The sequence below is a fragment of the Brassica oleracea genome, chromosome C6 (assembly GCF_000695525.1).
Source record: "Brassica oleracea var. oleracea cultivar TO1000 chromosome C6, BOL, whole genome shotgun sequence".
Taxonomy (NCBI): Eukaryota; Viridiplantae; Streptophyta; class Magnoliopsida; order Brassicales; family Brassicaceae; genus Brassica; species Brassica oleracea.
Window position 1 is genome coordinate 22,698,294 of NC_027753.1, and position 16,849 is coordinate 22,715,142.

General features: G+C 35.0%; 1 protein-coding gene across 1 annotated transcript in view; it reads left to right on the forward strand.

Moving 5' to 3' along the window:
• Positions 1-14,029, forward strand: part of LOC106297759 (UPF0481 protein At3g47200-like) — a 29,267-nt gene extending 15,238 nt beyond the window's left edge. The window contains exon 3 of the mRNA XM_013733935.1: positions 13,536-14,029. Within this exon, the coding sequence (XP_013589389.1) occupies positions 13,536-13,810 (275 nt within the window). The 3' untranslated portion in view covers positions 13,811-14,029. The remainder of the gene's footprint in view (positions 1-13,535) is intronic.
• The last annotated feature ends 2,820 nt before the right edge of the window (positions 14,030-16,849 follow it).

Below are 16,849 nucleotides of genomic sequence, written 5' to 3' on the forward strand. Positions count from 1 at the left end.
TTACCACAACTCAGCAATCTATAGTTGGGGCTAATCCCTCATAACCTATTTAAACCCTAAATCTAACAGTGGAACTACTCAGACATGGTCAAGCAATTCATGAAAGCAATTAGGTTAGAAAACTTCATAGAATAGTAAAATAGATATTAATGGCGTTCCAATCACAAATTATAACTTTGGATCTTCTCTTCAATCTATCACAATCCTAAAACCTTTTGCTGAAAGTAATAAAACTAAAAATGCAGAAAAGCACACTTTGCCACTAACATGGTGGTAAGGCTTACATAATTAGGTTAAAACTCGTCAGGGGTAATCTTGTAAATTGGTGAAGACTTGGGCTTCAAGTTGGCTGTGACCAAACGGGCTTTCTGTGCGCTTCACTGTCGATCGATGTTCAGGTGTGAACATCGATCGATATTCCTCTTCCAATATCGACCGATGGTCGAGCTCGATGGTCATCTCGGGTGCTTGCTCTCTAAATATCTCTAAAATGCTCCAAAATCATCACTTATCTCCAAATCACTTCTGATCTTATAAATATAATAAATAGACTATATAATATAATAATAGATAGTAAAAACACATTTAAACCATAGACGGAAATGGGTCAAATCCATGGTCTATCAGTTCTCATTCTGGCCGCTAGTTTTTTTCTCTAATAGCCGCTTCATAAGCTCCACAGAACTTGGAGACGAGGTCATTGATCCTATGCCATCGTTGCTTGCAGTGGGCTGCCTCTCTCTCTTCGCAGCCAGAAACCAGAGGACTTGCCGCAAAGTAAGCAGCAATCCTTTTCCAAAAACCCGTGAATTTTTGCTCGTTTCCAACCACAGGATCCTTGTTCGTGTTTAACCACGAGCTGATCAGGATCCGTTGTTCTCTACGCTCTGCAACACTGTCTCCATAAAATTTTGAAGCTTCGGTTCCTACACTGCCTCGAAATGAAACTTGTGATGGAGATAGTTCAACACTATCTTCAAAGTTACCAAAGGAAACAGTTTGTTGACTATTAAGTAGTTCAACAAACTTGCTAGTTCTAGTGGATGGATAAGAATCCATATTAGGAGGACGCTCAAAAAAGAACACGGTTTGAACAAGGAAGAGATAAAGAAAAGAAGAAAGGTGAGAAAGAGGGAAGATAATCACACGGTTTATAGATTGAAGAGAAGGATCAAGCATTGATCACAACCAACCATAACCGAGATGACATTTATCTAAGAGCATTCATTTCAGTCTAACCATAAACTGTATTTATTACCAAACAAGAGTAAACACAAATTAAATTCAGTAACGTTCGTAATCTTGAATCACAATCACATTTCAAACTATAATTAAAATCGCATTCACATTCACAAAGCAAAGAGAAATGTTTATACATCTAGAAAGATCAAAGAGAAAGTACTTTTACGATCGTGGCGGTTTTTTCTGACAAAGAGACAGGTTTTGTGCCCACTTTATGTCTCTTGATCAATCCTGGATCATGCCAGTATCATGCCTCTTGATCCATCCATGTAGCGACACAAACAAAGAAAACAAATGAAGAATCATTAGAAACGCTTTCAAACAAGAGTAAAGTCGTTAAGTACAAGAGTAAAGTTAGAGGTCTTATCCAAACAAAATCACACTTTCAATTCAAACTTCAAAACAATTTAAAGATATTTATTAATTTTCAAAGAACCTAATCGATTAAGTATTCAATCCAAACCAACACCAAAACTGTTTAAACAGGTCCATGAAGTATTTTGATTGAGAATCATACCTCCATTTTTTTCATCTCCATCTCGGGCTTTCTCTTTTCATGATTCTCCCAAGCCTGTATCTTCACTTCCTCGATCTTATACCTAATCAAACAAATCAGAGATGTATTTTGAAAGATTCACGAAGAAAAATCTAAGACATGCAAACTTGAAAGATTGAAACATAAACATATAAGAGCCTCAACGTTACCTTTTTGATTCGCCTCAGCCGCAAGGGACGCCGTTGTTACCCGTCTCAGAGAGCCACCGATAGAGAGAGAGGTAGGCATTTTCTTTGGTCGATGAGAGCCACCGATAGAAAGGTCTCCGTTTCCTTTCATCGCCCAGACCCACCGAGAGAGCCGTCGCCGTTTCGTCGACGAGAGCCACCGACAGAAAGGTATCCGTTTCCCTTCGTCGCCGAGACCCACCGATAGAGTCGTCGCCGTTTCGTTGACGAGAGCCACCGAGAAGAGAGAATCGCCATTCAAATCGTCATCGCTTTTCGCGAGAGATAGAATACGAACTAAAAGAGAAAACAGAAAAAAAAGAAACTCGGTCGAAACCCCGATACCACCAATCCCCCCAGTAATATTGCGACACATGCCCCATAAGAGGTGTGTCTCCGATGGACTTCCGAAGACCTTAAAACCCCTATCGAAACCCCAAAATTATAATAGTCTGTCGGAATTTCGTGGGAATATTTTGACGAAATTCCGACGAATTTCATTTTTATTCTAATTTTTTTTATTTTAAAATGGGACTCCAACAACTTATTTAAAAACTTTTGTAACTTATAAAAATAACTCCAACAACTTATAAAAATAACTCCAACAACTTATTAAAAAACTCCAACAACTTTTATAAAATTTCAATAACTTATATATATAACTCCAACAACTTATTAAAAAAACTCCAATAACTTATAAAAATAACTCCAATAAATCACTCAGAATCTGTAGAATCTTCGGAATTTTCAGAATCTTCGTCAAACTCTCCAACTCCAGCCTCTGACTCCGAGTGCACAACAGAATCATCTCCAAACTGCGTAAAATAGACAACGAGTTCAACATCTTCTAAATCTTCAACTGGGCTCACGTTGCTGGTAGAGTTTGGTTGTAATGGATCACTATCAGAACTTCCATCAACTCGTCCTCTTGGGTTGATTGACATTACAACGATCCAATAATCATCTTTGTACGTAATCCGCGGGTAACTGATGTAGCAAACCTATAAATAAAAATAAAGGTATTAGTAATATGTTAAATGAGAAATATACATATTGTTAAACCATTAATATTTAAATAAATATATTGGAATACCTGATCTGCTTGAGAAGCGAGAATGAAAGGATCATAATATTGAAGCTTCCTTCGCGAATGAACCGATGTAACACCAAATGCATCAGTTTTCACCCCTTGATCTGGAGTGTTGTCATACCAATCACAACAGAATACAGTACACCGCAGCCCAACCATACCGGGATACTGAATTTCCAAAATATCTGGTTAGAGCAATCAATCGACACAATGAATACACAATCGATCGTTGGATCTAAAGTGCTGTCGATCGATATCGAGCTAGTCTCATCGGTCGATGTGCTGAGGAATCGTCTACTCGGATTTTTTTTTTTAAATAGTTAACTAAAACACAATATTAGTAGAACCTCCCACAGACTTAAACAACGCATTTCCAGTGTTATAACAATCTAAGATTGGCGGGAAAAATAAACCATAATTAAGTACTACATTTAACAAGGTTTCGCGAGTATACCTGCCAATGATGTGAGTATTGATCAACATAGTTAAGTGGCGATCGATACTTTTGATGCTCTGTCGAGCGACACCGGTCGGTTGTCTATTGATGCTGGTGCAGAACTCGTATTCCCCGTATCTATTTTCTTTTACCTAACATAAATAAAACACTAAAAGTCAGTAATAAATAAATAATAAAAGCAATTATCTAAATGTTTTTTTTAATGAACAATGATTGCTACAGTATCATAGCTACAATAACTCTCGATTTTCTGCTACAGTGTCGCTCGATTTTCTTGCTACAGTGTCGCTCGGAGCTGCTAAAGTACCGTCGTTACTGTTCACATTTTTTTTACCTGCATAAAAATTAAACAAAAATCAGTAACAATCTAACATAAACTAAGTGAAATTACCTAATAGTGGGTTGCCTCCCACTCAGCGTTTTGTTATAGTCATTTAGTTTGACTTTGGAGATCTGATTTAGTGCGGATGAGAATGAGAACATGCTCCAAAACAAGTCTCAATGTCAGCTCTCTGAAGGTTTATCATTCTTGTGTGAAATCCTCCTCCATAGACTCTTCTCCTTTGTCTATCATCTCAGCAATAAGGAGTGCTCGAATCTTTGCAAATGGCTGTGAGAAGCATATGCTGCGCACTCTGGATTTCCTGACACCATATGAGAAGTGAGGGATCAATGATACCTGAGGACCGTCCTTGATCCTTTATCTCTTCTTCCAATTCCTCCACTTCTTTCCCCCAGACTTGTCTGATCGCGTGGTGGTATCTCCATCCCTAAGATTTCCACACACATCAAACTCCTTCTACTCTGATACAAGTTCAGTGTCGATCGATGGAGAAGTGGTAGCGTCGATCGATGCCGGCTTGTTGATGTCGTTCGATGGTATCCGGTCGGTGTCGATCGATGCTGCTTCTGCTGAGCCCTTATCGACTTCATCTCTAAATCACAACCCTCTCTGAGAAGCTTCTACGTGCTGATGATCATCCATTACCTCATTGTAAGAACTGAACTGCATACTTCTACCCGGTGGAATAGGAGATTCAGCTTCAAATACAGCGCATGAAACCACAATCTTCATATGATCATGTATCCTCTTCACCCTTTTGTAAAACCCAGCAGCTTCTTCCATCCAGATAGGGGGTCTCTGATGTTTAGGGACAGCAAGGTGTGAGGCCTTAGACAGGTACATCCTTTCCTCAATCAGTTCCTCCTCAACTATATATCCTAAAAGCTAATCCAACCCCGGGTGTTGATCGATATCATCACGTAGGTGTCGATCGATGCAATCGGGTGGGTATCGATCGATGTCGGGTGGATGATGTCGATCGATGCTAGCCTCTGGTGAAGTTTCCAGATCCTTTTCTGAAGTGTGCTGATGGTCATCAAGCTTCTTCTCCAAGTTGTGATCCAGATTCTCAGGTTGTGCCTCATCCTCTAGCTCCAAGAAATCTTCCATAGTGATCTCTCTGTCTACATCTGGGATAAGATCACAACTTGATACATCGGTGCTCTTCTGTGTCGAGTCGTCGATCGATGTTGAAGTCTTGTCGTCGGTCGACGTTGAGGTCGTACCGTCGGTAGACATTGAAGTCATGCCGTAGATAGACGTTGAAGTCTTGCTGTCAGTAGACGTTGAAGTCCTGTTGTCGGTAGACGTTGAAGTCCTGCCGGCGGTAGACGTTGAAGTTTTTCCGTCGGTAGACATTGAGGTCGTACCATTGATCAGTGTTACGGTGCTGGTGTCGATCGATGCTGAGGTCGGATAACCAGTCTCAGCTTCTTTTGCTCTGTTGAGCTCTTCAGATCTGTGTTGTTTATTACCCTCTACCATAATTTAGTCGAGCAACGTTCTCGAAATCTGATCTTCCCTCTTTATTTGCCAACTTTTAACAAGCCTGTCCCACTTATCATTCTTCTTCTTTTCTTGAGTTGCTTCAGCATCATCAATAAATTAGGAAAGGAAGGCTATTTCAATGTCCTCCCAACTGGTTAGAGATCCTGCCTATTGTTGACTGAACCAGCTGAATGCATCCCCAGAGATATAATAGGGGAAGATCTTGCAGAGCATGTGGTATTCAGACACTTCATTCTGTTCACTCCTTGACACAAGATCCTCAAGCTCTTCGATGTGGTTTCTGGGATCTTGGTGAGGAAGACACAGGTTAAACAGTGTCGATCGACGTCGGTTAAACAGTGTCGATCGACGTCGGGTGAACAGTGTCGATCGACGTTGGGTGAACAGTGTCAATCGATGTTTGGATTTCTACTCTGCCAATCGCTGCTTAGAGGGTGTCAACTGCCCTCTTAGACTTATGGATCATGCGTTCCAGATCCAGTGGCTCTACTAGTAAGAGTCATATCCCCTTGTTGCTTCTAGTACTCATATGCATGTACCTGAAACACAAAAAAAAAATTATCAGTTTTTTTTTAACAGTAGTAAAACCTATACTAAATCTAACTAGACAAGATCTTATGGCGATCAAAGCTCCCCGACAACGGCGCCAAATTTGATATCACTCAAATTACCCTAAAGAGTGATTTATACTCTCTCAAATAAGAGGTCGAGTTGTACTACTTAGGGATCGAATTCACACGGAGTTAGGGAACCAAATAAATCTAATCAGATTGATTTAGCTAGGTTGATTTAATGATTAAATGTAAAGTTGCAAGTTTGTGAGAAAGACAATTGCGCGATTAATTTGATTGGGGTTTTGGTGGAAGAATGGTTTGCTAGACTTAGAATTTCTATTCAGGCAATCAAGATTATAATCCTACAGATGCCTAACAAGTTGTATGCATGATATTGTAAAGCTCAACACTTAATAACAAAACATTAGGCTTTCGCTTTCTAAGTTTGTCTATTGACCAGTGTCGATCGATTATTCTATAGGAATATCGATCGATACACTTGTTGAAACGTCGACCGATTTTTTTATTGGAATATCGATCGACACTCTTGGTCAAGCGTTAATGCGCGGATTGAATATGCTCACTAAGCTTCCTAGATCAACTCTCACCTATTCTAGCAATCTTAGCTCAGTTAAGATGAATTCAGGGTGAGATGCAAGCTATTGCTTATGTCTACAACTCCTAGGGAAAGTTCTTACGTAGCTAATCTAGAAACAGACATTAATGACAATCCTAAAGATGAATATCATAACTTAGCAATCTATAGTTGGGGCTAATCCCTCATGACTATCTGAGCCCTAAACCTAACAGGCGGATCTATTCAGACATGAAGTTTATCACATAAATCATAGATGAATAGATATAATAGAATAGATAAAAGGAATGATAAAACCAAAGGAGTTCCTCCTTTCTCTCCTAACCTAGAACAAGAATAAAAGAAAGCTTAGATAGCGTCGCCGACAACAATGGCTTAGAAATCACATAAATAGAGTTTCTGGTCGTACATGGGTATTCTTGTAATTTGTGGTTGCTTCTGGGCTTCAGACGGTCATAAAATATGCTCGGCCATATTCTGTCATCACCGTCGATCGACACCAAGACTGTTTCATCGATCAACGGTCCTTCATTTCCTCGACAGCTTTCTCTCGCGTGGCATATTGACCACTCTTCAGTAAAAAGGTCATAACTTCTGTTACATGATGCTGATTGACCTCAACCGGTGGCATTGGAAAGCTAACTCAAATCTCTATCTTGTGTCAAAAGATGGGCTCAATCTAACGGTGGGAAGGTCTCCATCCATAGCTAGATATCTGATACGTCTGTGCAGCTCTGTACTCAAAAGGCTCTAAAAGACATCAAAATCACCACTTTCCTCCAAATCATTCCTGAACCTATAAACACTCTAAATAGACTCTATATCGTAGTAGTTAGTTATTAAAATACTTATAAACCATGATTAAAAGTGGGTAAAATTCATGTTCCATCATTGTTCTGTGTGGTGTAATAGCTAGGCACCGTGATTGTTTCATTCTAGAGCTAGGCTTACATAGTTGTAGTGCTATGAACTGAGTCAGTGGTTTGCGGTTTAGCGTCTCATACCTCACTAAATGACTCATTTGTTGCTCACCCTTTTTTCTTTCTCCCTTTTCGGTTGAGACTAACGAGTAGGAGTGATTACATCAGTTCAGTGCTTTTGGACTATTCGGTTTTGGGCCTTTAGACTTTAGACGTTTCAGACTTATTTATATTTTTTTGAACTTTCAGACTTTTGGATTTATGTTTTTATTTATATTTTGGATAATTATTTTATCTAGTTGGACGTTGATTTTCAAGTATTTATAAATAGAAATTTCAGAAACTATTATTTATTTATTTATTTTGAAAGTGACTGGTGTCACGGGTTTGAATCTCTAGAAGCCAATAATGGAGTTTCTGCCTTTAGTTGTTTGCATCCGCTGTGTTTACTGATCAAAACGTGTCAAACAGAATTTTTATATTTATAAGAAATAAAGGTTTTCTGACTGAATAGCATTAAAAACAAATAAACATTATGCCTTTTTTGGTAAAAAGCATTGTGGCTTTTATTATGATTGATGGTTTGAGTCTCTAGAAGCCAATAATGGAGTTCTGCCTTTCGTTGTTTGCATCCGCTGTGTTTACTGATCAAACGTGCCAATAGAATTTTTATACTCATATAAAAAAAGTTCTGACTGAATAGCACTAGAGTGAAACCTTCGGCCATAAAATATTTACTCCATATTTAGCTTACATTTTTACGAATCAAGTAAATATACTGATTAAATTGTAATAAGAACAAATAATAATATATTACTTTTTAATAATGGTTAGAAAACAAATAAAATGCTATAACATGACCTTTTTATACAAATGATACTATTCGTGAAATGTAGGTTTTTTAAAGCTGCATCTAAAACCTTCCTCGTTGAGGTAATTATGAATACTATAATTAATTGATGTACCTATACTGTAAAAAAGTGTAATGTACTTACATCTTAACCAACTAGGGATATGATTCCGGTTGGAACCGATTCCTTCTTATTTAATCGGATCATTAAGCAAATGTGATTGAAGATAAACATCATCTCCTCCTTCTCCATCTTTCTTTATAAGTTAAATTTACAAAAAAAAAAAATAGTCGTCATTTCTTCTTTCTCCTCCTTAGTTTTTACTCCCATGGATTACTCAACATCTCCAGTTCTGAGCCACGATTCAGAAACTCCAGGCAAGGTTGGAACATCCAGTCCTAACGAAATGGACCGAACGTTGGATCTTGAATCGGGCACAACCGATGAGTTGAGCACACCCGTTCCTGGGATGTGGCGGTTTCCTACCAATCCAGATCTTTGTTGTATCTTCAGAGTGCCAGACTGTCTACGTGAAGTAAACCCAAAAGCATACACTCCTCAGCTGGTCCTTATTGGACCACTTCACCGTTCTTTAATATTTCAAGCTCGTAAGTCTCGAGGAGATATCACCAAGGCAAAGTCATTGGGATACTTAAACACAGAGGAGCATAAGAAGATTTACCTAGCGAAGTTCGCTAAAAGAGTTGAAGGGAACAAAGTTGTTGAAGAACTCAAGAGAAAAATCAAGGAAGACGAAGATATGATCAGGGCAAGCTACTCAGAATCAACGGCCTGGATTGACTCTCCAGACTTTGTGGAGATGATACTGCATGACTCTATTTTCATAATAGAGCTCATGTTAAGGTTTAACTTAAAAGGACCAGAGAGAATAGGGGATCCTCTGATGGACGAGCCTTGTCTTGAAAACACTATCAAGAGAGATCTTATTCTGCTCGAAAACCAACTTCCTTACTTCATCCTTGAAAAACTCTTTGATCCAATCATCAAAATACTGGACCCGAGCATGACAATGCGTGCACTTATTATCTTCTACTTTCAACTTGACCACAAGAAGAAGCTCAAAGAGAGCTCCAAGTTCAGGCATTTCACAAAACTGTTAAAAGTCTCACATAAACTTTTGTGATCAAAGTTTAAATTTTTTTCTATAACAAGATACAATGATTATAAAATCATATTAATAAATAATTTTATTTTAATAGGTATTTCTGTTAATATATATATATATATAATATATATATATATATATATATATATATATACATATTCCATATCGTTTAAGTTAAACTATACATCATATGAAAATACATACTTATATTTTGATATCTTCGTTGAACATGTATTGAAAATTTAATATTTTAATTTGAAATATTCATTGTTTTTTTAAATAATTATAAATTATTGAAACCACTAAACATTCAACATTAAAAAAAATCATTGGTGTAAAATTTTGTTACACAAATATGCAAATAATCATAAAATCATATGAGTAGAAACCTCATTTAATAAATATTCATATTAAAATTATATTATATATCTATGTTAATATCATTTAAATTTAATTACATATCATATACGATAGATAAGATTGATTGTTTTGATTTATTTACCCTAAAATGATTGCGAACAAACAATAGCGGTCGTTTGATTTATATGTGCATGCCAATTTATTACGTAACAGTAACTGATTTCTTACTTATTTAATATATAATTATTATTTTATTATTTCATAATATGCAGAAAAACATAAAATAAGTAATAAATATAAAAAAAATCATTATGCACAAGGCTCAAATCTTAACATAAGTATGTATCTGTTTAATAATTTTAAATCTTAAACATTTTCTAAATCTCAGGCCAAAATGAAAAAAGCGACACAAAAATGAGAAAAATATTAAGATAGATAGGATTGTGACACGTGAACGTAAACTTCTCATAACCATAATTAACTTTTAAATTTCTAAATCATGATATAAAACCGAGCTGACATAGTTTCATTGTAACCAAATAGTAGACCTTAGATTCTTTTGCCTAAACGTTAGGTTCTTATGCGATAAGTGATTTTTTTACCTAAAATATTTTTAAAAATGGGATCAGTTCATTAATAAACAATTTATGTAATTAACCAAAAAGTTTTTAAAAAATTGTTTAAAGGACAAAAATATTAATTCGATCAAGAATATAAATTTTATTTTTTCGTACGATATTTCTTAAATAATTTTCATATAAATTCACTCTCCGCGAGGTGCAGATCTTATCCTTGTCTATCTTATTAAAACAGAAATATTGTATTAGACCTAACTTTTATTTTATAAGTTTTGAAATTGAATACACATTTCTACTTTATAGCTAAACCTACATTAAATCAATAATATTTCTTTCTTTATATTACTATCCATGTTTCCAAACAACACTATTATTAATCTTGTGTCTAAACAATATAAAATATTAGATCTCATCTTTTTAATAATTTCTAACAATTTTCTTTAAAATTATTTAGATAAATTAAATAATTGAAAAATTCAAATAATTTATAAAACAATGAAAATAAATAAAACTTATTCTTACATGTTTTAAATACTACAAAAATATTTCAATCAATAATATCAGTTAAATAAACGGATTAATTTATTTATATTTTCTAAATAATAGTTATATGATTTATTTAAGTAACATAATGATTTAATAATAGTCATTCCATAAAAAATATAAACGTTATACATTGTACAATAAATATAATAACAAAAGCATTTATGAAAAATGTTTAAAATATAAGTTATCTAAAGAAAAATGCTTAACAATAATTGTTAACAACAAATTTAAACAGATTATAATATAAAAAAAATATTAACAAGATAAATTACACAAAACAATTATAATAGAATTAATTACACTATAAAAAGGAATAATATGATCAAGCCATATTTATAATTCTTAATTATTTTATATCTATCATTTTCTCTATCAAAATTTTGTAGAAAAGTCGTAATTTCATAAATGTGCAAAACAATGAAACTTAAAATTTGAATTAAAAGGTGACAAATTGTGAACCTATAATAATCTAAATCAAATTGGATTACATATCGGTTAGTCTCTAGTTTTACTGGTCTTATTTTTAAGAATCTAAACTGAATTATCGGATCACCGGATTAACCTGTTTGACTGCGGGTTCATATCAAATTTAAATGCAAAAATATTTTAAATACACAAAATTCTTACAAATTAACAAAATATTTTAAGTTATTATTGAAACTTTTCATCATAAAATATTTTGTGCTTGCAAAGTACGGATCAAAATCTAGTTTATGTTTAAATCAAAAAAGAAATAATAAAGGAAAGAACGGTCTCAAATAGTATTATCATCTTTGAAATGCATTTAAGACCACCCACAATGGAGTGTCGAATATTCAACAATGAAAATGTTGAAAATTTGGAACATATCTATGTGGCTTCTGCCGAGTTGTAAAGCTTCAACGGTTGAATTTTTTGCTGGCCCAATTTAGCCATGCGGTCTAACTTGATTGGTTGTTCAAAAATTTTTTTTTATTCCCACCCAATAATCCAAACACAATTATTGTATAACAAAACTTTAAGAAAAAAAATAATAGTATCAAAATTCATGATTTTTATGATCTATGACTAGAGAGTACTTTAATTTTATTTGGATACACAAAAATGTCATTTTTCGTTATAATAAAATATTTTAATGTTTTTAAGAGAGACTACTTTCATTTCATTTGTGTGTTTGTATCATTTGTATTTAATTTTTTTAATTTTATTTTTTTTAATAATATTAAGTTTAATATTTTAAAAATTAAAGTAGATAATTATCTAACTTAAAAATGAAGATGTTTTTAATTTTAGTTATTTTAATAATATTAGTTTTAGTATTATTTTAAAAAATTAAGAACGTAAGTGTATAAATAAAATAAAAAAATATTAGAATTATGTTATTTTAATTTATAGGGAAGTTACTATCAAAAATATTTTTAATATGTAGTTATTATATTTTAAAAGATAATAATAAAAATTAAATATGTTGGGTAGAATGTTAAATTTTATAAAACAAATTATTGTGTAGGTTAACAATGAAGTGGATGTTGAATAATTAGATGAAACAGTAAAAAGATGATTTGAAATGTTAAAAAATAAGGCGTTACAGATAGGGGTGTCAAAATGAGCTATAGCTCATGAGCTGACTCAGCTCAGCTCGTTTTTTTATGAGTACGATCTCTATATTTTAAGCTCATTGAATAAATGAGTTTAATGATCGAATTTAAATTAGATCATGAGTTATATGAATGACATTTAATGAACATGAGCTAGCTGATGAACTTGTTCATTTTTATACTTTCAATTAAAATATATATATATTTGGATAACTTCTATTTTTATGTAAAAATGAGATAATTTATATATTTATCTTCTAAAATTAAAATGTCAAACTAAATCTTCTTATAGGATAATTTCTATATTAATCATATTTATCTTCTAAAATTAAAATGTAAGACATACGTATAAGTAATTTGTAAATTAAAATTTTAAAAGTTATCTATAACTTTTCGAAGAAAAAAAAACTATATTGTTTAGGAATTATCAAAATCTTCTATATAAATCCATGTTAACCCTATCAAAAAAGAAACTATACTGTTCTCTATTTATTTTTGTCATGTGTTGGTTTTTATTTAGTATTTAATTTTTATGTTTTAGATTTTTAATATTTGAATTTTGAACAATATTATAGAAGCTATTTTATAACTATTTTATTTTATTTTATAATTATTATTTTATTTTAGATCACGAGTTAGTTCATTTAATTTATGTTTTAGATGATCTGAGTTCGAATTTACATATTAAAGATCATTTAATAAATGAGGAAAGAACCGAGATCACTATAAGCTGAGTTGAGCGAGCTAGCTCATTTTGGCATCTCTGGTTGCAAATGAAATGAGTTTTGAAAATGAGATGGACGTTGAAACATTATACATAGTGAGTGAGATGTTTTTGGCGGTACTGGCTTAAATGCAGTGTAGTGTTTTCGGTGGTATTGGCTACATACACACATCATTTTTTTAATAATTAATTTAAACTCTATAAAAATATCTATGTCATGATAATACCTCCGATTAAAAAACTTCAGAATCCGCATCTAGGAAGATTAGTCGGTAGCCGCTGACCCATCCTTTAATTTGTCTGTATTTGTAATGCTTTTGGTTGTTGTTTTTACTACAAGGGATCATAAAGAATTGGCTTGGGCACCATGGTGCAGTCTCTACGATGGTGAACAAGTTCGGTTTGGGAGTCATGGATCTTGGCTCTTCTTATGGTGAAATCGCAAAAAATGTCATCGAATACTACGATAACAGTTATAACAAGTCACGCTCCATCCTCAAGCGCGTGTATTTCAGCAATCTGTGGAGAGGGACAGCAACCATAGCTGCTGCGTGTATATTGATTCTGGCTCTTATCCAAACCGTGAATTCGATCATTGATATCATTAAGAAGTGAACCTACTTATCACTAAAACGCACTTTGTCGAGCTCACCTCCAATTTTATGTCATCCTCCTTGTTCATAGGGTTTAGTTAGTAATCAACTAGCAACATCTGTTGTATATCTTCTATAAAAATAACTCTTGCCTATCTATCTTTTTTTTATTTCCAAAAAGTATTGTGATGTTTCTTTGTGACTTGTAGATTTTTCTATTCCGAATGGTGATTGTTCCAAGAAGCTTTTTTTTGCATAAAATGCGCTAATATTTGGTATCCACATATAACATTTTTGTGAATTCTTCATAATGATATCGAACAACATGTAGATGCAAAGATCAGATGGACGTTCAGATACAGACGTAAGTACATCAGTGAATGGAGACGAGTCTACAACAGAAAAGTGTATGTGCGGATGAACAAGTCAAGACGAAGATTGCGACTTGAAGAATGGATTGTGGATCAAGGCTAAGTTGATACGAAAATATCTTGAGGAGCAAGCTTGAAGAGATTCATCTTGGAGAAGGGAGATCTCACGATGGAAGTTTTCTAAAAGACTTTAGAGAGGTTTTAGGGAATTTGCCTTATTTGGGTAGATAGGGAATATTGGGTAGATAGGCGTGGATAGCCGACTTGACTGTTTTGTATATATAGTCATACTCGACCTGTGGATTAGGGTTGTCGAGAGAATTGTATTCTTAGCATAAGAGTGGAGTTCGCTAAGCTTGTAAGCGAGTGAATAACACTAAGGGCTAAGGGGTAGAGGTTCTAGAGAACACTAAGAGCTAAGGGGTAGAGGTTCTAGAGATTTTGTATTCGATCTTAGGACGTGTGAAGCTAGGGTAGCAAGTCAAGAAGGGTCTTGATCTTGTTCGAGTTCTGTTTAAAGAGATACTTGTAAGTTCGCTTTAAAAGATTACTAGTAATAACACATATCTTTGTAGAGGTGTACTATGTGCTTTACTCTGTGAGTTAGTTCTTGCATTTACAAGTGGTATCAGAGTGGTCACCCGTTCGATTATATAACAGGTGAGATCCTGTGGAAGAAATGGAGAACTATCATGAGCTGGTGTCAAGCACAAGGGTGATGTTGGATGGATCCAACTACGGACTTTGGAAGTTACGAATGAGGTCTATCATTCGAGGGATTGATGCCATGGCATGGAAATTTGTGACAACTGGATGGTCAGAACCAAAGGCTAAGGACGAGAGTGGTGTTGAATCCAACAAAGATGAAGAACTTTGGACCGAGACATAACTCAAGATGGCAAAGTTCATCTCCAGAGCACTTTCAGCTATACACGCCAGCGTTACAAAGAAACACTTTGAGCTGATTCAAGGATGTGAGACCGCCAAGGAAGCATGGTAAATACTGCAAACTCACTTCGAAGGAACGTCAAAAGTGAAGAGCTCACGACTGGATTATATAGCATCCAAGTTTGAGAATCTCAAAATAGGAGAAAGGGAATCAGTTGAAGAATTCAGCTCACAACTCATTGGCATAGCTCAGGAATCCGTGGTATTGGGAAAGAAATACAAGGAAAAGAAGCTGGTTAAAAAGTTTCTAAGATGTCTACCATCTAAGTATGCCGCATACAAGGCAGCTAAGTCAGTCTCACTGAATACAGATGAGATAAGCTTTGATGGATTAGTAGAGATGCTGAGAGCACATGAAATGGAGATTGACGGAGGAAAGAAAGGAAAGGGAGTTGCACTGGTATAACAAGATTCAGATGACAAAGAAAATGATGATGATCCAGTAAGTATGCTTGTTAGGCGATTTGACAGAGTTCTTCGTAGAGCCGAATCAGGTCAGAGAAGAGGAAGTACATCACAACGTGCTGCAGAAGGTGATAAACGAACATCTGAGTCAGACAAGAACGATCATAAATCAGAGGTTCAGTGTCATGAGTGCAAGGGATATGGTCATTACAACACTGATTGTCCAACTGTCCGAAGGAGAGAAATCAAGTGCTACAAGTGCAAAGGAATTGGACACACTCAGCTGGAATGCGTCAACGATCAGAAAAGGAGACGTGAGAAGTCTATGATCGGGATTGATGAGATAGACTCAGAGGAAGACAGTGATGAAGAGGAGCTAGCTAACTGCGTAGCATTCATTGGCATCACAGAGTTCGTGGAAGGAGAAACTGATACTGATGATGATCAGTCAAGTGCAGATGGTGATGATGGAATTAGTTATCAAGAACTGTGTCAGACGGTAGTTCAGATTGGTAAGGAGAATCTATGTCTCAAAAAGGAGAAAAGCTGGTTGGAAGACACGGTGATAAACCTCAGAAAAGAACTCGATGATGAAAGAAAGAAGGGGGCAAAACCTCAGATCTGAAAAAAGAGAATGTACGACTTGTTGTTTAAATTGAATTACTAGAGAAACAAGTGAAACACGAAAAGGCTCGATCATCAGATTTAAATGCCAAGCTGGAACATCATTACAAGACTGTCAGAATGCTCACTGGGTCAAAGGAATTTGATAAAATCTTGAGCCTGGGAAGACAGGATCAGACTTCTCGAGGTCTAGGATACACTGGGTATGGAAAGAGTGATACATAACTTATCAAATTTGTTCCAAGCTCTAACTCCGAAGGAAGAACAACAAATGAAGGTACTACCTCAAAGACTGGTGTTGAGAAAGTTGAGAATCTCCAGAAGGTGCAACAATCAGAGACTCAGCAGGAGAGACGATGTTACTACTGTGGAAAACCATGTCACATCAAGAAGAAATGCTATCACTATCGGGAAAAAGTAAATCAGTTGCTGAGACAAGGAAAGTACTGGTGGAATGGCTCTCGAAGTCAAGTCTGGATCAAGAAATCCGATTTAGGACATATAAGAGTGAAACCAATTCAACGACCTATCCACAGAAATCTGAGGTGTAGCATGGCACTTGTATCAGAAGCAGTGGCATTGATGTCCAAAGATGAAAATCCATGGTATTTCGACAGTGGTTTCTCTCGTCATATGACAGGAACACGCAAGAATCTCAGAGAGATAAATCCATTGAAAGGAGGTAGAGTCACATTTGGAGATGGAAGCCAAGA